General features: G+C 43.5%; 2 protein-coding genes and 1 pseudogene across 2 annotated transcripts in view; all 3 read right to left on the bottom strand.

The window, feature by feature from the left end:
• The window catches only part of LOC133244718 (olfactory receptor 2D2-like), a 136,977-nt pseudogene that overhangs the window by 58,834 nt on the left and 50,942 nt on the right, over positions 1 to 27,201 (bottom strand).
• Positions 6,563 to 7,495, bottom strand: LOC133245224 (olfactory receptor 2A12-like). Its single transcript, XM_061413172.1, has one exon. The coding sequence runs from the start codon at positions 7,493 to 7,495 to the stop codon at positions 6,563 to 6,565; it is 933 nt and encodes a 310-aa protein (XP_061269156.1).
• Positions 25,465 to 27,201, bottom strand: part of LOC133245225 (olfactory receptor 2A5-like) — a 28,106-nt gene continuing 26,369 nt past the window's right edge. Inside the window, exon 2 of the mRNA XM_061413173.1 lies at positions 25,465 to 25,544. Within this exon, the coding sequence (XP_061269157.1) occupies positions 25,465 to 25,544 (80 nt within the window). The remainder of the gene's footprint in view (positions 25,545 to 27,201) is intronic.

The raw sequence follows: 27,201 nt of genomic DNA on the forward strand, positions 1-27,201 counted from the left end.
CACTGAGCCACCTGGGAAGTCAATTACTGGATTAGAGCTTAGTAAATCCTTGTAAAAGCCTCCCTCCGACTCTTTGCGACCCCATGGAGTGTAGCCTACCAGGCTCCTCTGTCCATGGGATTTTCCAGGCAATAGTACTAGAGTGAATTGCCATTTCCTTCTCCAGGGGTTCTTCCCAACCCAGGGATCAAACCCTAGTCTCTGGCATTGTAGACAGACGCTTTACCATCTGAGCCACCAGGGAAGTCCAGTTACCGGATTAGAGCTTAGTAAATCCTTGTAAAAGCCTCCCTCTTAGTCAACCTTGATTTCCGTAGGAATGGGGACATTATTTAATGGAAAAAAAAAAGTCTCCTAAGATTTCATTAGCCCAGCAGTCTCTGTCACAACTTGCAACAGCCAAGGTCTTTAGAGAACAGGGGAGTGGGTCCTAATCATTGTGGTCGCTGATATCATTGTTAAAAGCTTCTCCCAGCACAACCATCATTGTCCTTTCATGACATCTCTTAGCTGGACTTGGAGATCTGGAGCTTAGGAAATTCATCTTCTGTTTCTAACTCCTAGAACATGGGTTGGCAGAGAGGACCTTCCCATATATATTTCCTAAATGAACAAATGGAAGAAGGTGGAGGTCTAGAAAGAAAAAGGGGGAAGGGACAGAAGTGTGAGGTGAGGAGGAAAGAAGAGTGGGGAACAAGGGAGGGGCTAGAGGGATGTTGGGCACAGCACAGAGAGGACCCAGTGGCTGGGTGACCTGGCCACTGCTGACCTCCAGCCCCCACAGATGTCTGGATCCCACCCATAGCCCCAAGCCCAGTGACCATCTCACCCTCTGGAATCCACAGAAACAGGTCACGGAGAGAGAGAGCCACTTGTTCTTAACGGAAAGAGACTGAACAGGAAGTACTCAGGGCAACTGATTCCAATGAGGCAGGATTCCAGGCAACCCAGTCTCCAGAAAAACACTAGGCTTCTGAGAGGTGGAAGGATGAACTCCTTGCCTTTTCTCCATTGTTCAGCTCCTTGCACTTGACCTGACCGGCCCTGGCTCCTAAAGGCCTTGCCTGTCAGGTTCTCAGGTGTAGATGGAGGGAGCCTCAGCCAATTCAAGCTCCTCTCAATGGACCAAGCTACTGAGGCTTTATGGTCCTGCTTCCTTACCAGACTTTCCTGGGAGAGCAAGGGGAGGACCATCCCCCTCCCTCCTGCCACTACCATCCCTGTGCCCCGTGAAGATGCCAGTTGGAATTCCCTGAATGTTGTCAACAAGAACCCTACAAGGAAGAGGTCCCTGTGGACAGAGCAGGAGAAAACCTCCCTATTGGGAAGGCATAGTGACCTGTCAATTTCCTTTTCCAGCCTTCTGAGGGATATGACCAGCCTAGGGGAGAGGATATTATACCTGGTCTTCTCATAGAGATGTTAAGAACCGAAGGCCTCGTGTTGATTCTCCTCTTACCTCCAAAACCCCTGTGCCCAAACTTGTCAATTAGAACATGTTTGGGTCACACCCTTATTTTTTCTGAACAACCTTGAGCAAATCAAAATCTCCCTCTATTCCTGACCAGAATAACAACTCTACTGAACTCTAACAGAAATTCTTCCTGCTGTCCCAGAGCTGGTTCTGATTACCAGTGGGGTTGGGCCAGCCATTGGTAGGAGGAGGAAGGCTGGACTCTGGATGCTGAATTTTGAGTCAGGTGGGCCTGCAGACCTCAAGGAGAAGAGGGTGGGCTGGCAAGAGAGGAAAAGCTAGGGCTGTGGCAATCCTAACAACCGGGGACTCTCTGTGGAGGTTGAGGATGCCTCTGGAAGAGACTCTTGTGGGAATTAGCTCTCATTTGCTAAAACAGGTACCTTAGAAGGTTTCTGGGTTTATGTCTGGGGAGGGAGCTGAGGGAAATGGCAGGAGGTGATGATGGTACTAATGATCAAGAGCACATTAGTGGTCCTTCGGGACAGCCTCACACACAAAGCACTTTCGTGCGTATTTTCTCGTCAGGTCCTCCTGGCACACCTGGGAGGGAGTGTTGTGATCCTTGTTTTACAGATAATGACAATAATTGTGACCCACTGAGTGCTCGTGATGGGCCAAGTCTTGAGGGAGTCAGTGATGCTCATTTTGGTCACTTCACTGCTAAGTCATTAAGGGCCTTCAAGGTCAGCATGTCCATTTCCTTACTCTCTTTTACAGCCATGAAAATTAAAGCTCAGAGAAGCAAAGTCACTGCCCTGCATGAGTTAGTGTAGGTGATTCAGACTTAGAAATCCTGCCTCCTAGCCATGTCCCCATTCCATTGACCTCACACTTCTTCTGCTTCATTCTCTACAAATTGGCAGAAAAAGCTGTCTACCTGTCCAGTGATAATTAGTTAATTGCAGCCATCTCATCATGCATGCCCTCAACATTTTTATCCCTGGGAATTTGTATCCCCCAGTGCTGTAAATCTTGTTTGAGCCAATGAAATACACAAAGCTCAGATAAGGTAATAGGATTGTAATAATAATGATAAGAACAGCAACAACAAAACAATAACAATAGTGATGTTAATTATTATGTGCGCATGCATGCTAAGTCACTTCTGTGGGGTCCAACTCTTTGTGATGCTGCAAGCTATGGCCTGCCAGGCTCCTCTGTCCATGGGATTTTCCAAGCAAGAATACTGGAGTTGGCTGCCATTTCCTTCTCTGGTTATTATAATAATAGTAAAACGTTATAGGTATTGTTTCATATGTGCTTTACTTATAATAACCCATGCAATATTCAAAGGTCTCAAGAAGACATCTCATCTTGAAATTCAGTGGAAACATTGTTTTGACCACCAGTGGAAACACTCAGGACTGGGACACTAACATCTTCAAGCTAGCAGAGCTCAGAGTTCCTGAAATAGGAAACACATATTCTGTGAGTGAGTTACTGGGTATAAGAGTCACAGAATCCACTCCCATTTCATGGCTTGATTCCCATGTCCATGCATTCTGGCACTGAGGAAACAATGCCACATAGTCTCTGACTCAAAACTTAAACTTAGCATCATGTTTAAAGAAATATGTAAGATAGGGTCCTATTCTTTCACACTGTTGTTCCCTACCAATAGCGATAACTGAATCTTAATAAGTCATTTCATCTTTCAACTTGTCCAGCTTATTCCAAGTGTTGGAGGCTAGTTAAGGTCACTGATTCTATAATTATGAACCCACAGAAGTGAAATGAGTTTCTTGATCAGATGCAATGCTGTCGGGATTCTCTGATGGTGGATTAGGCACACTGTGAATTCATAGATAATGATGCTAGCAAAAGCTTTGCGGGCAAAGGAAGCAAATTCATTTCTAGAATCTGTATATGTTCCCATGAAGACAAATCACTGTCCCCTCCCTGATGGAAGAGATCCAATATAATCAAACCGCCACCAGTGACAGCTGTTCTCCTGAGGCATGGTGTCATAGACTTGATCTCTGCTATTTGTGACTTAAGCACTCACCAGTAGTGGCAAACAGGTCAGCCGTGGAAAAAGGAAACCCTGGTCCTAAGCCCGTATGAATAGCCTCCATCCTCGATTAATGGACGTTTTGCTCATACGCCCACTGAATGAGGGTCTCGGGAAAAAGCCCGACTGACATTCACAGAGCGTGTCATTTTTTTCCACCTGATTTGTCTCCTCTGCAGTTGATAGCCTTTCATGAACATTCACTTGGGACACACAGATTGTGTCCACTCTAAGGAAGTCCATCCACATATCTCTCCTTTCCCCAAACTTTCTTGCCACCAATCTTTGTATCTTGTGGCATGGTTACTTAGTAGCTTTTGCTCATTTTTGCATTTTCCTATGGAAATCAATCTGTGAAAACTTTCTATCTTTAAAAGTTTTAATTTTGGTAATGTATGTCTCCCTTGGAAAATATCCATTCCATCTAAGTTTGCAATTTTATTTGCACAGGGATCAGTAAACAGAGAAAGCAGAGTTGGGGAACTTAAGTTTCTTGCATAGGAATACACAGCTGATAAGTGGTAGTTTACCAATCTGCCCAAACAGCAACTTTGAGATCATTAGTGCAGAAATGGATCAAAAGGGAAAAGAATTGGAGAGGCTGACATTTCAGTCTAGTAGCAAAATATTTCCCCCAAATAGATGAACTGAGTCCCACCAGACAGGTGCTATGATCCACTCTGCCATTTTCTTTGTTCAAGGAAACAGGAAAAAGTAAAAATAAAACAAAAAACAACAATCCTCATAGCGACCAAATTAACAGAGAATTAATTAACAACATTTTTTTAACTCCACCCCTTAGTACTTGTACACTTCCTAAGAACTGCTGGTTTGTGGACTGCAAATTCCATGAGGACAGGTGTTGTGACTCTCTGTCACCAGCACCAGGAATCAGTGATGACAGTCGACAATTAATGGCTCCCATCAGTGAACTACAGGGAATCAGAGATACTGGTAAAGCTGGATTAAAACTCTGATAGCTTCCTTGATTGCTCCCTTTTTTACCTCCACACCCAAGTCATCACATGCTCTTGCTTCTTTCCCTGTCACTTCAGCACTTCCCCACTCACTGCCACCATCAAGTCTAGTATCTCAGAAATTATGCCTAGGTCTACCCCCACTAAATGTTCCTCTTTAATCCAACCCCCTCATCCATGGTCCCAAGCCATTCTTCTGAAAATACCGAGGCACCCTCTCTCCTCTACTCTGGTCCATATCCCAGGTTCTTAAAAATATAGATTGTCTATCTTTAAGATAAAATCTATTATCATCTTGAATTACAAACTCTATTACTATCTACCCAAGTAGAGAGACAAACAAAAGCTCATCACTTCACCCACAAGACTCTCACTACTACCCTGATTCCTGACTCTAGCTGTAGCAGAGCCACCAGGTAGACTCCACACCTTCTGGAAGGAACTCCAAGAGACAATAAGACCTCTTCCATAGTATCCAGGCAACCCCCTTCCCCAAAGCCAGAAACAGAAAGTTCTCAAAAGTTTTAAGTCCCTCCCACCAGCCACATAGCTCCCTACCCTCTCCCCGAATGGAGGGAATGCTCCAACAGCCCACGGGACCCTTCACTTTCTGCCTGAAACCTCCTGGAAAAGTTGCCTGGAACTTTACCACACCACTGGTGCTGTGGTACACACCTACCTAAACCCCTGCTTAGCTCAGCGCTTACATTTTCCATCCGCAAGACATCTGAGCTTTCAATGAGGCCAGAAAGAAAGCTGGATTCCCATGCTAACTCTGAGGCTTGTGCCAGGGTTCTTATAGAGTCTCATATGTCATTTAGGTCCCTAGAAAGAATCAGAGGCATTGCTTACAATGTACTGTACCTGTAACAACTTTAATTCTTCTATGGCTTTGTAATTCACCCTATGGTTCACAGAAAATACACTAGTTTATAGCATTTGATTTCATGCATTTCACCTACTGTGACACAGAATTTTGGAGACACAGAGGTCTTAGAGACCTTTCAATTTGAGGTGCTCATTCTATAGATGAATTAAGTGAGATCCAGAGAAAGGAAGTAAATGGCCCAACCATTTAGCAAGGTTGGGACTAGAACGCAGGTCAATTAATGTCAAGTTTGGTTCCTTCCACAAGATGATGTATAGTACAAGGTATCAGCCCCATAAACCATATTGCTTCCATGCATCAGGCCAGGTCCATGGGTTACATTGGCTCCATATACCATTGGCTTAATTTTCAAAGTTGGTCACACATATTTATTATTTTCCTGTACCACTATGGTTACCTACTACTTGACGTTCTGCTGTGTCCATATACCACATCACTTTCGGGTACCATGCTTCACGGTAGTTACATGCATATTAGTGGTCCCAGTGCCTCTGTTGTAGATTACATTATCACCCACAGTATTTGCTCCTCTCACTGTAGAGGGAATACACATCCATCCCCATGCCACATGACTTGCATTACTTTTCTGTGGGAAGAAAATACTTCCTGCCCTTTTTTCAGAAGGCCTACACATAGGACTTGCTTTGGCCAACAGGATGTCAGCACAGAGATGTGTGTTCAGTTCAGTCGCTCAGTCGCGTCCAACTCTTTGCGACCACATGGACTGCAGCACACCAGGCCTCCCTGTCCATCACCAACTCCGGGAGTTCACTCAAACTCATGTCCATTGACATGTGTGTTACTTCTGAGCAGAAGCTTTAAGTGTCTTCATGTATTTCAGCCATTGTTCCCTTCTCTTTCTCATAAGTCTTTCCTTTTCCAGATAGGGCCTCCTCCTTCAGGCCGGATCCAAGAATCCAATGGCAGAAGGCCACAGACTACTTACAGCTGATTGGAACATGACAAATAAATGGACTTTTACTGTGTGACCCCATGAGATTATGGAGTTGTTTCTAACTGCACCACAATGTAGAAAGATGATCAAGACAGCCATCCATGGTTTCATGTTCCACATTTGTTCCACTGACCAAGTACTGTGTTGGTTCTATTGTATAATGTTGGCTTCATATGTTATAGATGCTGTCCCTTTCCTCGTCAATGAACACTTTACCTCAGACTCCTCCTGTCTCTCAGTTCAGCAGGCCAGTCTACCTCCCCATCACTTTGAGAAAAGCCCTCTTCATGTCCTTATTCCTCAGACTGTAGACCACAGGATTAAGCAGAGCAGTGAAGACATTATAAAAGAGTGACACCTGCTTGTCTTGCTCAGGGGAATAGCTTGAATTGGGCCTCATGTAGAGGTAGGTGGCTGGAGCATAGAAGAATGTGATCACAGTCAGGTGGGAGGCACAGGTGGAGAAAGCCTTGCAGCGGGCCTGCATGGACTTCAACTTGAGAATGGCCTGGGCAATACGGATGTAGGAGGCCACAATGATCAAGAGTGGGGCAACAACCATGAAGACACTGATGACCAGGTCCACCATTTCAATGACGTGGGTATCCATGCAAGCCAAATTTCGTACTGAGGGGCCTTCACAGAAGTAGTGGTTGACCATATTGGGCCCACAGTATGGCAGCCTCATGGTGAAAAAAGTGTGGATCAGAGAGAAGAAGAAACCACAGGCCCAGGTCCCAGCTGACAGTCGTGTGCACAGTCCCCAGCTGAGGATGACAGTATAACGCAGTGGATAGCAGATGGCCACGTACCGGTCAAAGGCCATGACGACAAATAAAATGCACTCAGTCAGGCCCACGGCACCAAAGATATACATTTGTAGCCAACAACCAGCAAAGGAGATGGTCTGGGATCGAGAAAGAAGATGCACCAGCATCTGGGGCACAGTGGTGGTGACACAGCCCATATCCAGCAGGGAGAGGATACAGAGGAAGAAGTACATGGGAGTGTGGAGATGCGTGTCCAGGCATATCAGGGTGATGATGAGCCCATTGCCAAGGACTGAGCTCAGGAAAAGAAGAAGGAAGGCACCGAAGAGGGTCCTGTTGGTCGTGGGGTCACTGGAGAAGCCAAGCAGGATAAATTCAGAAACCCAGCTCTGGTTCTGCCCTGGAGGCATCCACATGGTGGGCCTATAGGAGAATGATATGCATTTAAATATCACCTAAGATATGATAGTTTAGTAAGATCTGGAGGGAGGCAGCTGTAATATTAATTCTCAGCCCACTACCTACCTACTAACTTTTACAGTTACTTCACTTTCTGAGCCTCAGTCTCTTCTTCTGTAAAATGTGGCTAATAATACTCATCTCTCAGGGTGTTTAGGAGGAGTTGGGGAGTTGTATGTGAATCATCTCCTACAATGCCTTAAAACATTAAATAGTAGTAAATGCTCATTTGCAATCTCCCCAGGCTTATTCCCAACCCCTTAGAGCAAAGATTAGTTGCTCAAATGTCTAGTAACAATCAACTTACACAGCATCTGCTCTAGCCCCCAAAACCTGCAGATGTGAGCTTCCTCTCTACCTTAGAGATCATTTGTCTGGATGTGTGACAAGCCTCTCCTCACACTGTAAATTTGTATCTTTGACAGCTGATGATAAGAGGCATTACCAATAGAGGGCAGGGCTTCCTTGTTGGCTCAGGAGGTAAACTATCTGCCTGCAATGCAGGAGACCTGGGTTCGATCCCTGGGTCAGGAAGAGCCCCTGGAGAAAGGAATGGCAACCCACTTCAGTATTCTTGCCTGGAGAATTTCATGGACAGAGAATCCTAGCAACGTGATGATGGTAGTAGGGAGGCTCTGAGGTTGAAGCTTCAATTCTCCTTCCTCAGTTGCTCAACTAGAGAGCCACTGGGTTGGTAGCATGCAACCAAGTCACATACTCAGGCCACACACTCTCCCTACCCAGTGGTCACTTCTAGGAGAGCTCTGGCCTGTGGTTCCACCCCCACTCCCAGTAGCAGACTGTATCCTGTGGCAGTCACACCCTTTTTGAAAAAGTCTGAGCTCAGTCTTCTTTTTTCTGATCAGGGAAGATAGATAGTGGTGTCGAGAGCAGGGGGAAGGAGGGAAGTAACTCTTAAATCCTTAGTCCCTGTGTACTCTTCTTTAGCCATAAGGCAGTAGCTGCTTTTTCTTTTTTTAATTGCTACTTATGGATCTCTTCAAGTTCTTTTTTAAGGCTTTTAGCAGTTATCGACCTTTAACTAGCTAACAATTCTGTATAGTAAATTTTCCCTGTTCACATCACTGGCATGTTCTGTCTCTTCTCAGGATTGAACTGATGCAGATGCTAAATCTATGGGGAATGAATTTGATAAGGAACAGACTGTTATATAATTACAAGCTATCTATCCATAAAGTAATTATTAATTACAAAAGTAAAAAGTGGTAGCTATCAGTGGAGAAACTGGACAACATCTTAACTAAGTGACTACAATTAATGACACCGATAAGGAGTAGATAGACACCAACAATGACTTATATATTGTTTCAGACCAAAAAAACAAAACCTGAATCTAATCATGAGAAAACATCAAAGAAACCTAAGTTGAGAAATATTCTACAAAATAACTAGCTTCTGAAAGTGAAAGTTGCTCAGTTGTGTCAACTCTTTGCAACCCCATGGACTTCTCCAGGAATTCAGTCCTGGAATTCTCCAGGCCAGAATACTGGAGTGGGTAGCCGTTCCCTTCTCTAGGGGATCTTCCCAACCCAGGGATTGAACCCAGGTCTCCCGCATTGCAGACAGATTATTAATCAGCTGAGCCACCCTAGTCTTCAAAAAATATCTATCATGAAAGACAAAGAAAGTTCTAATCTGTAATAGAGGCAAGGAGACTAAAAAGTGTATAATAACTATTGCAAAATGTAAAACCAGAAGAGTGGAATACTACAAATAACATTAATTTGACAACTGGTAAGCCTGGAATTTTAATTAGATTAGTTTAGATAAGTATCAGTGTTAAAATGCCTGAGTTTGACAACTACTATGTGAGAGAATATCCTTATTCTCTTACATTTTAGAAACTATTCTCTGAAGTATTAAAGGGTAAAGGAACATGATGTTTACAAATTATTCTCAACTAGTTCTGAAAATTTACAGTAACAGCAAGCTAAAAATTTAACACATCTTGTCATGGGACATACAGGTTTCTTTGTAGTATTCTTTCAGGTTTTCAGAGGGTTTTTATTCTAATCCCAAAGTTTTCATTCAAATCCCAAAGAAAGCCAATTCCAAAGAATGTTCAAACTACTGCACAATTGCACTCATCTCATACACTAGTAAACTAATGCTTAAAATTCTCCAAGCCAGGCTTCAACCGCACATAAACTGAGACCCTCCAGAGGTTGAAGCTGCATTTAGAAAAGGCAGAGGAACCAGAGTTGAAATTGCAAACATCCATTGGATCATCAAAAAAACAAGAGCTCCAGAAAAAAAATCTTCTTTATTGACTACACCAAAGCCTTTGACTGTGTGGCTCACAAAAAACTGTGGAAAATTTTCCAAGAGATGGAAATACCAGACCACCTTACCTGCCTCCTGAGAAATCTGTATGCAGGTCAAGGAACAGTTAGAATAAGACATGGAACAACAGACTGGTTCCAAATTGGGAAAGGAGTACGTCAAGGCTGTATATATTGTCACCCTGCTTATTTAACTTCTATGCAGAGTACATCATGCGAAATGCCAGGCTGGATGAAGCACAACCTGGAAAGAGGAGCATGAAAAAGCTGGTTTAAAACTCAGCATTCAAAAAACTAACATTATGCCACCTAGCCCCATCACTTCATGACAAATAGATGGGGATAAAATAGAAACAGTGAAAGATTTTATTTTCTTGGGCTCAAAAATCACTGTAGATGGTGACTGCAGCCATGAAATTAAAAGATGCTTGCTCCTTGGAAGAAAAGCTATGACCAACCTAGACAGCATATTAAAAAGCAGAGACATTAATTACTTTGCCAACAAAGGTCCATCTAGTCAAAGCTATGGTTTTTCCAGTAGTTATGTATGGATGTGAGAGTTGGACTACAAAGAAGGATAAGGCTGAAGAATTGATGCTTTTGAACTGTGGTGTTGGAGAAGACTCTTGAGAGTCACTTCGACTGCAAAGAGATCAAACCAGTCCATTCTAAAGGAGATCAGTCCTGAGTGTTCATTGGAAGGACTGATGTTGAAGCTGAAACTCCAATACTTTGGCCACGTTATGCAAAGAGGTGGAAAAGACCCTGATGCTGGGATAGATGGAAGGCAGGAGGAGAAGGGGACAATGGAGAATGAGTTGGTTGAATGGCATCACTGACTCGATGGACATGAGTGAGCAACCTCTGGGAGTTGGTGATGGACATGGAAGCCTCGCGTGCTGCAGTCCATGGGGTCACAAAGAGTCGGACATGAAAGAGTGACTGAACTGAACTGAACTGAGGGTTTTTAATTCCAGAAAAAGATTTTGAAAAAAATTTAAATGTGAAATAAAAATTCTTTCAGAAAAATAAAAAGTAAAATAATTTAAAGGGAGTTCTTCAGGCAGAACAAAAGTGACTGAAACACAAAAATGCAAAAAGGAATGGAGAGTCTCTCGAGGAAAGGGTAAATATAAAGTAATAATGAATATAAATCCATAATCAAGTTTTGTGAGATTTAAGACAAAAGACTAGAGATTATGGCAACAGTACACAGCAACGAAAGGGGTAAATGGAGTTAGGATCTAAATATTTAGCATAATTAGAAAAATGGTAAAACTAATATCTAGCATTTTTTCTGCTCAGTTACTCAGCTGTGTCTGACTCTTTGCAACCCCATGGACTGCAGCATGACAGGCTTCCCTTACATCATCTCCCAGAGTCTGCTCAAACTCCTGTCATTGAGTTGATGATGCCATCCTACCATCTCGTCCTTTGTCACTCACTTCTCCTCATGCCTTCAATCTCTTCCACCATCAGAGTCTTTTCCAATGATCACTTCTCTGCTTCTGGTGGCCAAAGTATTGGAGTTTCAGCTTCAGCATCAGTTCTTTCAATGAACATTCAGGGTTGATTTCCTAGGATTCACTGGTTTGATCTCCTTGCAGTCCAAGGGACTCTCAAGAGTTCTCCATCACCATAGTTCAAAAGCATAAATTCTTCAGTGCTCGCCCTTCTTTATGGTCCAACACTCACAACCATACATGACTATGGGAAAAGCCATATCTTTATATAGACATTTGTTGGCAAAGTAATGTCTCTGCTTTTTAACATGCTGTCTAGATTGATCATAGCTTTTCTTCCAAGGACCAAGCGTCTTTTAATTTCATGGCTGCAGTCACCATCTGCAATGATTTTGGAGCCCAAGAAAATAAAATCTGTCACTGTTTTCATTGTTTTCCCTTCTATTTGCCATGAAGTGATGGGATCAGATGCTATGATCTTCATTTTTTGAATTTTGAGTTTTAAACCAGCTTTTTCACTCTCCTCTTTCACCCTCATCGAAAGGCTCTTTAGTTCATCTTTGCTTTCTGCCATTAGAGAGGTATCATCTGCATATCTGAGGTTTTAATATTTTTCCTGGAAATCTTGATTCCAGGAGACTAAAGCTTGTGACATCCAGCCCAGATTTTCAAATGATGTACTCTGCGAGTTAAATAAACAAGGACAATATGCAGCCTTGATATACTCTTTTCCCAATTTGAAACTAGTCCATTGTTCCACATCCTGTTCTAACTGTTGCTTCTTGTCTTGCATACAGGTTTCTCAGGAGGCAGGTCAGGTGGCCTGGTATTCCCATCTCTAAGAATTTTCCACAGTAGCTGAGATCCACACAGTCAAAGGATTTAGCCTAGTCAATGAAGCAGAAGTGGAAGTTTTTCTGGAATTCTCTTGCTTTTTATATGATCCAACAGATGTTGGCAATTTGGTTTCTGAGTCCTCTGCCTTTTCTAAATCCAGCTTGTACATCTGGAAGTATGGCTTGAAGGATTTTGAGCTAACATGTGAAATGAGCACAGTTGTGCAGTAGTTTGGACATTCTTTGTCATTGTCCTTCTTTGGGGTTGGATAAAAACTGACCTTTTCCAGTCCTTTGGCCACTGCTGGGTTTTCCAAATTTCCTGGCATACTGAGTGCAGCACTTTCACAGCATCATCTTTTAGGATTTGAAAATGCTTAGCTGGAATTCCATCACCTCCACTAGCTTTGTTCATAGGTGGGCTTCCTAAGGCCCACCTGACTTCATGCTCCAGTATGTCTGACCCTAGGTGAGTGACCAAACCTTGTGGTTATCCAGGCTATTAAGACCATTTTTGTACAGTTCTTCTGTGTATTCTTGCCACCTCTTCTTAATCTCTTCTCAGATCTGTTCCACCATCTCCCACTCTCAAACGTTTATTAGATTGTTTCTCTGTTTCTTAGAACTCCTTGTGGTTTTTGGCAAGGTATAACCCTAGAATGTTCTAGATTGTTCTGATATAAAGTTTGAGCTCTAATACATTGAGAAAAATTTCTCCCTCTCATGGTAACTTTATTCCCACTCAGTGAGTTGGAATATTTATAATAAAGTATGGATAAAGGGGTGAGTGGCAGGCTCCCCCGTGGCTCAGTCATAAAGTATCTACCTGCAAGGCAAGAGTTGCAGGAGACACGAGTTCAATCCCTGGGTCAGGAAAATCCCCTGGAGAAGGGAGTGGCAACCAACCCAGTATTCTTGCCTGGAGAATCCCATAGACAGAGGAGCCTGGTGGGCCATAGTCCATAGTGTCTCAGAGAGTCAGACATGACTGAAGCGACGGGCAGGCATGCACAAAGGAGTGAATATATAAACTTCTTTCAGAGATATTAATAGCTACTGTTTAGTGAAAACTTTCTGTGTGCCAGGCATTGCTACATGAATTGATCTCAGCCTCATAGCAACCCACTGAGGTAAGTACTAGTACCTACACTTTTAAGATGGGAAAAAAACAAACTAAGCCATAGAAAAAGTAAGTGATTCACTCCAAATTATACTGTTTGCGTGATCGAACCTGGGATTTGAACCAAGGCAGTTTGGCTTCAGGGCCATCTCTTAATTGTTAATTTCTCCTGCTGGAGGTGAACAGGCTCTAAGCAGGAGGGCCAAAGAATGCAAACTGCCCCCATTTGCTCCTCAATTTGAGCTTCTTGAGGCTTAGCACAAGGTACTTTAGAATCATGGCCTACATGTTACAGCCACCAGATAAGAAAGAATCAGATCTCTCCTAGGATAAGGGAATAAAGTGGCAGCCACAGACTATCTCTCATGATAGTGTCCTCCATCTGCTCCCATCACTTGGAGGTGGGAAACCATGGGGTTGTACTGGAAGCAGAAGGCATCCATAGCAAGAGACTTGGGAACTGATTACCATACTAGAACTTAGTAAATCTTTGTCAAATCCCCTCTCTTAGTCAACCTTGATTTCCAAAGGGAATGGGGACAGTCATTTAGTGAAAATTAAAAGTCTCCTAAGATTCCATTAAGGCAACAATCTCTGTCCTAATTCACAAAAGCCCAGGTCTCTAGTGAAGAGGGGAGTGGGAACTAATCATTGTGGTCGCTGATGTCATTGGTGAAGGCTTCTCCCAGTATAACCATCATTGTCCTTTCATAATGTCTCATATCTGGACTTGGAGATCTGAAGCTCAAGAAATTCATTTTCTGCATCTAACTCGTAGAACTTGGCTTGGCAAGAGGACCTGTCCATATATAGTTCCTAAATGAACAAATGGGAAAAGGAAGAGGCCTAGGAAGAAAGAATGGGGAGGGGACTGAGATGTGAAGTGGGGAGGAAAGAAGAATGAGGAACAAGGGAGGGGGCTAGAGGGATGTTGGGGAACAAGCATGGAGAGGACCCAGTGACTGAGTGACCTGGCTACCTCTGAACCCCAGGCCCACAGATGTCTGGATCATACCCATAGCCCCAGCCCAGTGACTACCTCACCCCTCACTCATTCACACATCACAGAAAGACTGTTACTTGTCCTGAAGAGGAAGAGACTCAACAGGAAGCACCCAGGGCAACTGAGTCCAGTGAGGCAGGATTCCAGGCAACCCAGTCTCCAGAAAAACACTAGGCTTCTGAGAGGTGGAAGGATGAACCCCCTGGCTTCTCTCTATGATTCAGCTCTTTGCACTTGACCCGGCCAACCCTGGCTCCTGAAGGCCTTTCCTATCAGGTCCTCAGGGTTAGATGGAGGGAGGCTTGGCCCATCCATGCTTCTCTCAATGGACCAAGCTGTTGAAACTTTATGTCCTGCCTCCTTACCAGGCTTTTCTGGGAGACGGAGGGGAGGGCCATCTTCCTGCTTCCTGACACTGTCTCTGTCCCTGGTGGGGATGCCAAGATGGAATTCTCCAAATGTTGTCAACAAGAACCCCACAAGAAAGAGTCCTTTAGGGTTAGAGCAGGAGAAAACCCACCCCGTTGGGGAGACACAGTGACCTGTCCTTTCTTTTTCCAGCTTTCTGAGGAATACGACCAGTCCAGGAGAGAGGAAATTATACCTGGTCTTCTTGCAGAAATGTCAAGAACTAAAAGCCTCATGTTGATTCTCTTCTTACTCCCAAACCCCTGTGCCCCAATGTGTCAATTAGAACATGGCTGAGTCATACTCTTATTCTTTATGGTGGGAGATTCTGAGCAAATCAAAATCTTCCTCTGTTACTGACCAGAATAACAACTCTACCTGAACTCTAATTGAATTTCTTCCTGCTGTCCCAGAGCTGGTTCTGATCACCAGCAGGGTTGGGCCAGCTGGGGCATTGGTAGGAGGATGAAGACTGGACTCTGCATGCTGAATTCTGAGCCAGGTGGGCCTGCAGGCCTCAAGCAGATGAGGGTGGGCTGGCAAGAGGGAAAAAGCTAGGGCTGCGGCAGTCCTAACAATGGGGGACTCTCTGCGGAGGTTGAGAATACCTCTGGGAAGGACTCTGGCAATTATCTCTTGTTTGCTAAGACAGGTGCCCCAGAAAGTTTTCTGATTTTATGTCTGGGGACGGACCTGAGGGAAATGGCAGGAGGTGGTGATGGTAATAATGGTCAAGAGCATCTCAATGGTCCTCTAGGACAGCCCCATGCACAAAGCACTTTCACGTGACTTTTCTCACCAGGTCCTCCCAGTACTCCTGGGACGGAGGTCTTATGGGAGGGCAGTGTCATGGTCCTGGTTTATAGATGATGACAATGATGTTGATTCACTGAGCACTTGTGATGGGCCATGTACTGAGGGAGTCAGCGATACAGGTTTTGGTCATTTAGTGCTCTCTAAGGGATAAAGGGGCTTCAAAGCCAACATGTCCAGTTCCTTACTCTCTTTTACAGCCATGAAAACTACAGCTCAGAGAAGCAAAGTCATCGCCCTGCAGGAGTTAGTGTAGGTGATTCCGACCTAGAAGTCCTTTTTCCCAGTCAGAGACCTATTCAATTGACCACAGGCTCCTTCCCCTGCTTCATTCTCTAGGAGTCTGAAGAAGAACTGTCCACCTGTCCATCTCATCGTGCATGCCCTCAACATTTCATCCCTGGGTGTTTGTATCCCCCAATGCTGTAAATCTTGTTTGAGCCAATGAAAGTACACAAAGTGCAGATAAGGTAATGGGATAGTAATAATAATGGTAAAGAAAAAACAACAAAACAATAGCAACAGAGGTGATAATGATTATGGGTGCACGCATGCTAAGTCACTTCAGTTGTGTTTAACTCTTTGTGATCCTATGTATTGGAGCTGCCAAGCTCCTCTGTCCATGGGATTCTCCAGGCAAGAATACTAGAATGGGTTGTCATTTCCTTCTCCAGAAATTATTATAATAATAGCAAAACCTTATAGGTTTTGTTTCTTATGTGCTTTACTTACAATAACCCATTTATATCCATCTAGAGATGACTTCTCATCTTCAACTTCACTGGGAACATTGATTTAACCACCAGTGGAAAAACTCTCTACTGGGACACTAAGATCTCCAAGCTAGCAGATTTCAGAGTTCCTAAAATAGGGAAAAATATTCTGTGAGTGAGTTACTGGGTATAAGTGTCACAGATTCCACTTCCATTTCACTGCTTGATTCCCATATTTACGCATTCTTGGATGGGAGGAAACAGCGCCATATAGTCTCTCTCAAAGCATAAACTTAGCATCATGTTCACTTTAAAGACATATGTAAGATAGGCCCTATTCTTTCAAGGAATTTTTACTGACGTGTAACAATAACTGAGTCTTAATAAGCCATTCCACTTTTCAATTAGGTCACCTTATCCTAAGCAATTCCAAAGAATGCTAAAACTACCACACAATTGCACTCATCTCACACGCTAGTAAAGTAATGCTCAAAATTCTCCAAGCCAGGCTTCAGCAATATGTGAACCGTGAACTTCCTGATGTTCAAGCTGGTTTTAGAAAAGGCAGAGGAACCAGAGATCAAATTGCCAACATCTGCTGGATCATAGAAAAAGCAAGAGAGTTCCAGAAAAACATCGATTTCTGCTTTATTGACTATGCCAAAGCCTTGGACTGTGTGGATCACAATAAACTGTGGAAAATTCTGAAAGAGATGGGAATATCAGACCACCTGATCTGCCTCTTGAGGAATTTGTATGCAGGTCAGGAAGCAACAGTTAGAACTGGACATGGAACAACAGACTGGTTCCAAATAGGAAAAGGAGTTCATCAAGGCTGTATATTGTCACCCTGTTTATTGAACTTATATGCAGAGTACATCATGAGAAACGCTTGACTGGAAGAAACACAAACTGGAATCAAGATTGCTGCAGAAATATCAATAACCTCAGATATGCAGATGACACCACCCTTATGGCAGAAAGTGAAGAACAAGTAAAAAGCCTCTTGATGAAAGTGAAAGTGGAGAGTGAAAAACTTGGCTTAAAGCTCAACATTCAGAAAATGAAGATCATGGCATCCGGTCCCACCACTTCATGGGAAATAGATGGGGAAACAGTGGAAACAGTGTCAGACTTTATTTTGGGGGGCTCCAAAATCACTGCAGATGGTGACTGCAGCCATGAAATTAAAAGACGCTTACTCCTTGGAAGGAAAGTTATGACCAACCTAGATAGCATATTCAAAAGCAGAGACATTACTTTGCCAACAAAGGTTCGTCTAGTCAAGGCTATGGTTTTTCCTGTGGTCATGTATGGATGTGAGAGTTGGACTGTGAAGAAGGCTGAGCGCCGAAGAATTGATGCTTTTGAACTGTGGTGTTGGAGAAGACTCTTGAGAGTCCCTTGGACTGCAAGGAGATCCAACCAGTCCATCCTAAAGGAGATCAGCCCTGGGATTTCTTTGGAAGGAATGATGCTAAAGCTGAAACTCCAGTACTTTGGCTACCTCATGCGAAGAGTTGACTCATAGGAAAAGACTCTGATGCTGGGAGGGATTGGGGGCAGGAGGAGAAGGGGACGACAGAGGATGAGATGGCTGGATGGCATCACTGACTCGGTGGACATGAGTCTCAGTGAACTCCGGGAGCTGGTGATGGACAGGGAGGCCTGGCATGCTGCAATTTATGGGGTCACAAAGAGTTGGACACGACTGAGCGACTGATCTGATCTGATCTGATCCTAAGTGTACAAAAAAGATCTTCATGACCCAGATAACCATGATGGTGTGATCACTCACCTAGAGCCAGACATCCTTGAATGTGAAGTCAAGTGGGCCTTAGGAAGCATCACTACGAACAAAGCTAGTGGAGGTGATGGAATCCCAGTTGAGCTATTTCAAACCCTAGAAGATGATGCTGTGAAAGTGCTGCACTCAATATATCAGCAAATTTGGAAAACTCAGCAGTGGCCACAGGACTGGAAAAGTTCAGTTTTCATTCCAATCCCAAAGAAAGGCAATGCCAAAGAATGCTCAAACTACTGTACAATTTCACTCATCTCACATGGTAGTAAAGTCATGCTCAAAATTCTCCAGCCAGGCTTCAGCAATACATGAACCATGAACTTCCAGATGTTCAAGCTGGTTTTAGAAAAGGCAGAGGAACCAGAAATCAAGCTGCCAACATCTGCTGGATCATCAAAAAACAAGAGAGTTCCAGAAAAACATCTATTTCTGCGCTATTGACTATGCCAAAGCCTTTGACTGTGTGGATCACAATAAACTGTGGAAAATTCTGAAAGAGATGGGAATGCCAGACTACCTGGCCTGCCTCTTGAGAAATCTGTATGCAGGTCAAGAAGCAACAGTTAGTACTGGACGTAGAACAAGAAACTGGTTTCAAATAGGAAAAGGAGTACATCAAGGCTATATATTATCACCCTGCTTATTTAACTTACATGCAGAGTACATCATGAGAAACACTGGGCTGGAAGAAGCACAAGCTGGAATCACGATTGCCAGGAGAAATATGAATAACCTCAGAGATGCAGATGACACCTCCCTTATGGCAGAAAGTTAAGAGGAGCTAAAGAACCTCTTGATGAAAGTGAAAGAGGAGAGTGAAAAAGTTGGTTTAAAGCTCAACATTCAGAAAACTAAGATTGTGGCATCTGGTTCCACCACTTCATGGCAAATAAATGGGGAAACAGTGGAAACAGTGTCAGACTTTATTTTTGGGGGCTCCAAATCACTGCAGATGGTGACTGCAGCCATGAAATTAAAAGACGCTTACTTCTTAGAAGGAAAGTTATGACCAACCTAGACAGCATATTAAAAAGCAGAGATATTACTTTGCCAACAAAGGTCCGTCTAGTCAAGGCTATGGTTTTTCCAGTGGTCATGTATGGATGTGAGAGTTAGACTATAAAGAAAGCTAAGCACCAAAGAATTTATGCTTTTGAACTGTGGTGTTGGAGAAGACTCTTGAGAGTCCTTTGGATTGCAAGGAGTCCATCAGTCCATCCTAAAGGAGATCAGTCCTGGGTATTCACTGCAAGGACTGATGCTGAAGCTGAAACTCCAATATTTTGGCCACCTGATGAGAAGAGCTGACTCATTGGAAAAGACCCTGATCCTGGGAAAGATTGAGGGCAGAAGGAGAGGGGATGACAGAGGATGAGATGGTTGGATGGCATCACCAACTCAATGGACAGGTGTTTGGGTAGACTCCGGGAGTTGGTGATGGAGAGGGAGACCTGGCGTGCTGTGGTTCATGGAGTCACAAAGAGTCAGACACGACTGAGCGACTGAACTGAACTGAACTGATCCTAAGTTTTGGAGGTTAAGTAAAACTATTGATTCTATAATTATGAGCCCATAGATGTAAAATGAGTTTCTTGATCAAATACAATGCTGTGGGGATGCCCTGATGTTGGGATTAGGCATGCTCTGAAATCAAAGATCATGATGCTAGCAAAAGCTTTATGGGCAGGGGAAGAAAATCTGTATCTAGAATCTGCTTATGTTCCTATGAAGACAGATCATTGTCCCCTCCATGGTGTAAGAGATTCAGTGTATCATACTGCCCCAGGTGGCAGCCTGCTCTCTTGGAGAATGGTGTCATAGAGTTGACCTCTGCTCTTTGCCCATGAAGCACTCGTTAGTAGTGGTAGCCAGGTCAGCTGTGGAAAGGGGAAGTCCGTTTTGAGCCCATGTGGACAGCCTCTATGCTGGTAACATGGGCACTTTGCTTATGTGTTTACTGAACAAAGGTCTGGGGGGTAAACCTGACTGACATCCACAGAGTGTGTCATTTTGTTCCACCTGATTTGTCTCCTCTGCAATTGATACTTTTTTATGAATATGCATGTGTGACACAGTCTGTGTCCACTCTGAGGAAGTCCATCCACATACATCTCCCCTCTCCCCAAACTTTCTTGCCAGATTTCTTTGAATCTTGTAGTGAGGTAGTTATTTAATAGCTTTCTCTGTTTTTCTCATTTTCCTATGCATCAGTCTGTTAACACTTTCTATCTTTTAAAAGTTTTAATTTTAGTAATCTACATTTTCCTAGAAAAACATCCATTCCCTCTAAGTTTGCAATTTTATTTGCATAGGGATCAGCAAACAGAGAAAGCAGAGTTGGGGGACTTATGTTTCTTGCACAGGAGCGCACAGCTGATAAGTGGTAGTTTACCAATCTGCCCAAACAGAAGTTGTGAGATCATTAGTGCAGAAATGGATCAAAGGGGCAAAGAATTAAAGAAGCTGATGTTTCAGTCTACCAGCAAAATATTTCCCCCAAATAGATGACCTGAGTCTTACTAGACAGGGGCTGTGACAACTCTCTGCTATTTTCTTTGTTCAAGGAAATAGGAGGACAAGTAAAATAAATAAATAAAACAAAAAAACAACAACCCTCATAGAGACCAAATTAAAACAGAATTAATTAACAGTATTTTAAAACCCCACTCCTAAGTACCTATACAATTCCTAAGAACCGCTGGTTTGGGGACTACAAATTCCATGAGGATGGGGCTGTGACTTCCTGTCACCAGTGCCAGGGATCAGTGATGACAGCTGACAATCAATGGCTCCCATCAGTGAATTATAGGGAAGTAGAGATAGTGGTGAAGCTGGCTTAAAACCCTGATAGTTTTTTATTTCTCCCTTTTCACCAACACACCCAAACCATCACGTGCTCTTGCTTCTTTCCTCATCACATCATTCAGCATGTCCCTATTAACTGCCACCATCAAGTCTAGCACCTTCAGAAATTATGCCTAGGTCTCCCCACTAACTGTTCCTCTTCACTCCAGTCCCCTCATCGGTACTCCCAAGCCATTCTCCTGAAAACACTGTGGCACCTTTTCTCCTCCACCCCAGTCCTCATCCCAGGTTCTTTTTTTTTTTTTTCATCCCAGGTTCTTAAAAATAGAAGTTTTCTATCTTTAAGATAAAATCTATTATCAGTGTTTTATAGTTTTCTACATTAATCAAAGATGACACAAATAAATGGAGAAATATACCATGTTCATGGATCAGAAGAACCAACATAGTGAAGATGAGTATACTCCCCAAAACAATCTACAGATTCAATGCAATCCCTATAAAGCTACCAATGGTATTTTTCAGAGAACTAGAACAAATAATTTCACAATTTGGATGGAAATACAAAAAACCTTGACTAGTCAAAGCAATCTTGAGAAAGAAGAGTGGAACTGGAGGAATCAACCTGCCTGACTTCAGACTATACTACAAAGCTACAGCCATCAAGGCAGTATGGTATTGGCACAAAGACAGAAATATAGATCAATGGAACAAAATAGAAAGCCCAGAGATAAATCCATGCACCTATGGACACCTTATCTTTGACAAAGGAAGGAAGAATACAGTGGAGAAAAGGCAATCTCTTTAACAAGTGGTGCTGGGAAAACTGACCAACCACTTGTAAAAGAATGAAACTAGAACACTTTCTAACACCATACACAAAAATAAACTCAAAATGTATTAAAGATCTAAATGTAAGACCAGAAACTATAAAACTCCTAGAGGAGAACATAGGTAAAACACTTTCTGACATAAATCACTGCAGGATCCTCTATGACCCACCTCCCAGAGTAATGGAAATAAAAGCAAAAATAAACAAATGGGACCTAATTAAACATAAAAGCTTTTGCACAATGAAGGAAACTCTAAGCAAGGTGAAAAGACAGCCTTCAGAATGGGAGAAAATAATAGCAAACGAAGCAACTGACAATTAATCTCAAAAATATACAAACAGCTCATGCAGCTCAATTCCAGAAAAATAAACAACCCAATCAAAAAATGGGCCAAAGAACTAAATAGACATTTCTCCAAAGAAGACATACAGATGGCTAACAAACACATGAAAAGATGCTCAACATCACTCATTATCAGAGAAATGCAAATCAAAACCACAATGAGGTCTGTCATTCAACCACAATGACTGTCATAATGGCTGCAATCCAAAAGTCTGCAAGCAATAAATGCTGGAGAGGGTGTAGAGAAAAGGGAACCCTCTTACACTGTTGGTGGGAATGCAAACTAGTACAGCCACCATGGAGAACAGTGTGAGATTCCTTACTACTACTAGTACTACTACTACTAAGTCGCTTCAGTTGTGTCTGACTGTGCGATCCCACAGAAGGCAGCCCGCCAGGCCCCCCCGTCCCTGGGATTCTCCAGGCAAGAACACTGGAGTGGGTTGCCATTTCCTTCTCCAATGCATGAAAGTGAAAAGTGAAAGTGAAGTCGCTCAGTCGTGTCCGACTCTTAGCGACCCCATGGACTGCAGCCTACCAGGCTCCTCTGTCCATGGGATTTTCTAGGCAAAAGTACTGGAGTGGGGTGCCATTGCCTATTCCTTAAAGAACTGTAAATAGAACTCCCATACAACCCAGCAATCCCACTGCTGGGCATACACACCAAGGAAACCAGAATTGAAAGAGACAGATGTACCCCAGTGTTCATCGCAGCACTGTTTATAATAGCCAGGACATGGAAGCAACCTAGGTGTCCATCAGAAGGTGAATGGATAAGAAAGCTGTGGTACATATACACAATGGAATATTACTCAGCTATTAAAAAGAATATATTTGAATCCGTTCTAATGAGGTGGATGAAACTGGAGCCTATTATACAGAGTGCAGTAAGTCAGAAAGAAAAACACCAATACAGTATATTAACACTTATATATGGAGTTTAGAAAGATGGTAACAATGACCCTATATGGGAGACAGCAAAAGAGACACAGATGTAAAGAACAGACTTTTGGACTCTGTGAGAGAAGACGAGGTTATGATGATTTGAGAGAATAGCATTGAAACATGTATATTACCATATGTGAAATAGATGACCAGTCCAGGTTCAATGTATGAGACAGGGCACTCAGGGCCAGTGCACTGGGATGACCCTGAGGGATGGGATGGGGAGGGAAGGGGGAGGGGTTCAGGATGGGGAACACATGTACACCTATGGCTGATTCATGTCAATGTATGGCAAAAACCACTACAATATTGTAAATTAATTAGCCTCCAATTAAAATAAATAAATTAATTTTTTAAAAATCTATTATCATCTTGAATTACAAACTTTGTTACTATCTATCCAAGTAGAGAGACAAACAAAACCTCATCACTTCACCCACAAGACTCACTCTTCACTACCCTGATTATTGACTCATTGTAGCAGAGCCACCAGGTAGACTCCACACCTTCTGGAAGGAACTCCAAGAGCCAATAAGACCTTTTCCACAGTATCCAGGCAACCCCTTCCCCACAAAGCCAGAAACAGAAAGTTCTCAAAAGTTTTAAGTCCCTTCCACCAGCTACATAGCTTCCTACCCTCTTCCTAGAAGGCAGGAACACTACAACAGCCCATGGGACCCTTCACTTTCTGCCTGAAATATTCTGGAAATGCTGCCTGGAACTTTGCCACACGATTGGTGCCAGTACTCATCTACACAAGCCCGTACTTAGCCCTGTCCTGTTACATCTCTCATCCCTAAGACTTCTGGGCCATCAATGAGGCCTGAAAGAAAGCTGGATTCACATGCTAACTCTGAGGCTTGTGCCAGAGTTCTTATAGAATCTCTTATGTCATTTAGATCCCTTGAAAGAATCAGAGGCACTGCTTAAAATGGACTGTACCTGCAATGACTTTCATTCTTCTGTGATGTTTTAATTCACCCTACGGTTCACAGAAGATACACTAGTTTACTGCATTTGGTTTCATGCATTTCACCTACTGTGACATAGAATTTTGGAGACACAGAGGTCTTAGAGACCTTTCAATTTGAGGTGTTCATTCTATTTATGAGTAAGGTGAGATCCAGAGAAAGGAAGTAAATGGCCCAAAGTGACATAACCAGTTAGCAAGGTTGGGACTAGAACCCAGGTCAATTAATGTCAAGTTTGGTTCTTTCCACCGATGATGCAGAGTACAAGGTATCAATCCCATAAACCATATTGCTTCCATGCATCAGGCCAGGTCCATGGGTTACATTGGCTCTGTATACCATCGGCTTAATTTTCAATGTTGGTTGCATATATTTATTATTTTCCTGTACTACTATGATTGCCTACTACTAGACATTCTTCTATGTCCATACACCACATCACTTTCGGGTACCATGCTTCACGGTAGTTACATGCATACTATTGGTCCCAGTGCCTCCGTTGTAGATTACATTATCACCCTTAGTATTTGCTCCTCTCACTGTAGAGGGAATATACATCCATCCCCATGCCATGTGACTTGCATTATTTTTCTGTGGGAAGAAAATACTTCCTGCCCTTTTTTCAGAAGGCCTACACATAGGACTTGCTTTGGTCAATAGGATGTCAGCAAAGAGACGTGTGTTACTTCTGAGGAGAAACTGTAAGAGTCGTCATGTATTTCAGCCATTGTTCCTTTCTCTCTGTCATAAGTCTCGCATGTTCCAGATAGGGCCTCCTCCTTCAGGCTGTATCCAAGGGTCCCATGGCAGAAGGCCACAGTCTACTTGCAACTGACTTGGAACATGACAAAAATATGGATTTTTACTGTGTAATCCCATGAGATTATGGAGTTTTTGTTAACTGCATCACAATGTTGAAAGTTGATCAAGACAGCTGTTCTTGGTTTCACGTTCCACATTTGTTCCATTGACCAAGTACTATGTTGGTTTTATTGAATAATGTTTTTTTCATATGTTATAGATGCTGTTCCTTTCTCATCATTGAACACTTTACTCCAGACTCCTCCTGTTTCTCAATTCACCAGGCCAGTCTACACCCCCTCATCACTTTGAGTCCTTGTTCCTCAGACTGTAGACCACAGGATTAAACAGGGAAGTGAAAGCATTATAAAGAGTGAAATCAGCTTGTCTTGCTCAGAGGAATAACTTGAATTGGGCCTCATGTAGAGGTAGATGGCTGGAGCATAGAAGAATGTGATCACAGTCAGGTGGGAAGCACAGGTGGAGAAAGCCTTGCAGCAGGCCTGCATGGACTTGAACTTGAGGATGGCCTGGCAATATGGATGTAGGAAGCCACAATGAGCGACAGTGGAGCAACAGCCATGAAGACACTGATGACGAGGTCAACCATCTCAATGACATGGGTATCCATGCAAGCCAAGTTTTATACTGAGGGGCCTTCACAGAAGTAGTGGTTGACCATGTTGGGCTCAGAGTATGGCAGCCTCATGGAAAAAGTGTGGATCAGAGAGAAGAAGAAACCACAGACCTAGGTCCCAGCTGACAGTCATGTGCACAGGCCCCAGCTGAGGATGACAGTATAACGCAGTGGATAGCAGATGGCCACGTACCGGTCAAAGGCCATGACTACAAGGAAAAAACACTCAGTCAGGCCCACAGCACCAAAGATGCACATTTGTAGCCAACAACCAGCAAAGGAGATGGTCTGAGATCGAGAAAGAAGATGCACCAGCATCTAGGGCACAGTGGTGGTGACACAGCCCATATCCAGCAGGGAGAGGATACAGAGGAAGAAGTACATGGGAGTGTGGAGATGCGTGTCCAGGCATATCAGGGTGATGATGAGCCCATTGCCAAGGACTGAGCTCAGGAAAAGAAGAAGGAAGGCACCGAAGAGGGTCCTGTTGGTCATGGGGTCACTGGAGAAGCCACGCAGGATAAATTCAGAAACCCAGCTCTGGTTCTGTCCCAGAGGCATCCACATGGTAGGGCTATAAGACAATCACATTCATTTAAATGTCATCTAAAATGTAATAGTCTAGTAAGAACTGGAGGCAGACCAGCTATGATTTTTAATTCTGATCCCATTACTCACCTAGTGCCTTGCACTTACCTAACCTCTCTGAGCCTCAGTCTCCTCATCTGTAAAATGTGGCTAGTAACACTCACCTCAATGGCAACCCACTCCAGTACTCTTGCCTAGAAAATCCCATGGGTGGAGGAGCCTGGTAGGCTGCAGTCCATGAGGTCACGAAGAGTCGGGCATGACTGAGTGACTTCAGTTTCACTTTTGACTTTCATGCATTGGAGAAGGAAATGGCAACCCACTCCAATGTTCTTGGCTGGAGAATCCCAGGGATGGGAGAGCCTGGTGGGCTGCCGTCTATGGGGTCACACAGAGTCGGACACGACTGAAGCAACTTAGCAGTAACACTCATCTCTCAGGGTTTTTAAGAGGAGTTGGGGCGATCCATATGAAGCATCTCATGTAAAAAATGCTTTTAAAAAGTGCCAGTCATCCAGTTGTATCTGACTCTTTGCAACCCCATGGACTGTAGCCACCAGGCTCCTCTGTCCATGGAATTCTCCAGGCAAGAATACAGGAGTGGGTTGCCACTCCCTTCTCCAGGGGATCTTCCTGACCCAGGGATTTAACTCAGGTCTCCCACATTCTTTATCATCTGAGCCACCAGGGAAGCCCAAAGCATCTCATCCAATGCACTAGAGAGCAGTAAAATGCTCATTTGCCATCTCTCCAGTCTTACTCCCCACCTCTCAGTGGACAAACTAGTGACTCGAATGTCTAGCAACAATTTACACCACATCTGCTCTAGCCGCCAAACCTGTAGAGGTGGCCTTATCTTCTTCCTTCTCCTTCTTCCAGATCATTTGTCTGGATGTGTTACAAGCCTCTCCTCACCCTGTAACATCAGTTTTGGCAGCTGAATATGGGAGGCATTACCAGTAGAGGACGATAGAGGGGCATGTGATGATGGAAGAAGGCATGTACTTAAGGTGGTTCTTCAGTCCTCTGTTCCTGATTACATAGGTGGAGAGCCAGTGGGTTGGTGTGGACCAACTGCAGTCACATACTCAGTCACACATACCCTCTCCACCTAGGGGCCACTTCTATGCAAACTCTAGTATGTGGCTCCACTCCCACCCCCAGCAGCTGACTGTGTATCCCTGTGGCAGTCACACTCTCTTTGAAAAAGTCTGAGATCAACGTAAATAGATACATCCACTATGAAGAACAGCATGGTGGTTCCTTAAAAATCTACTG

Source organism: Bos javanicus, chromosome 3 (genome assembly GCF_032452875.1).
Source record: "Bos javanicus breed banteng chromosome 3, ARS-OSU_banteng_1.0, whole genome shotgun sequence".
Classification (NCBI taxonomy): Eukaryota; Metazoa; Chordata; class Mammalia; order Artiodactyla; family Bovidae; genus Bos; species Bos javanicus.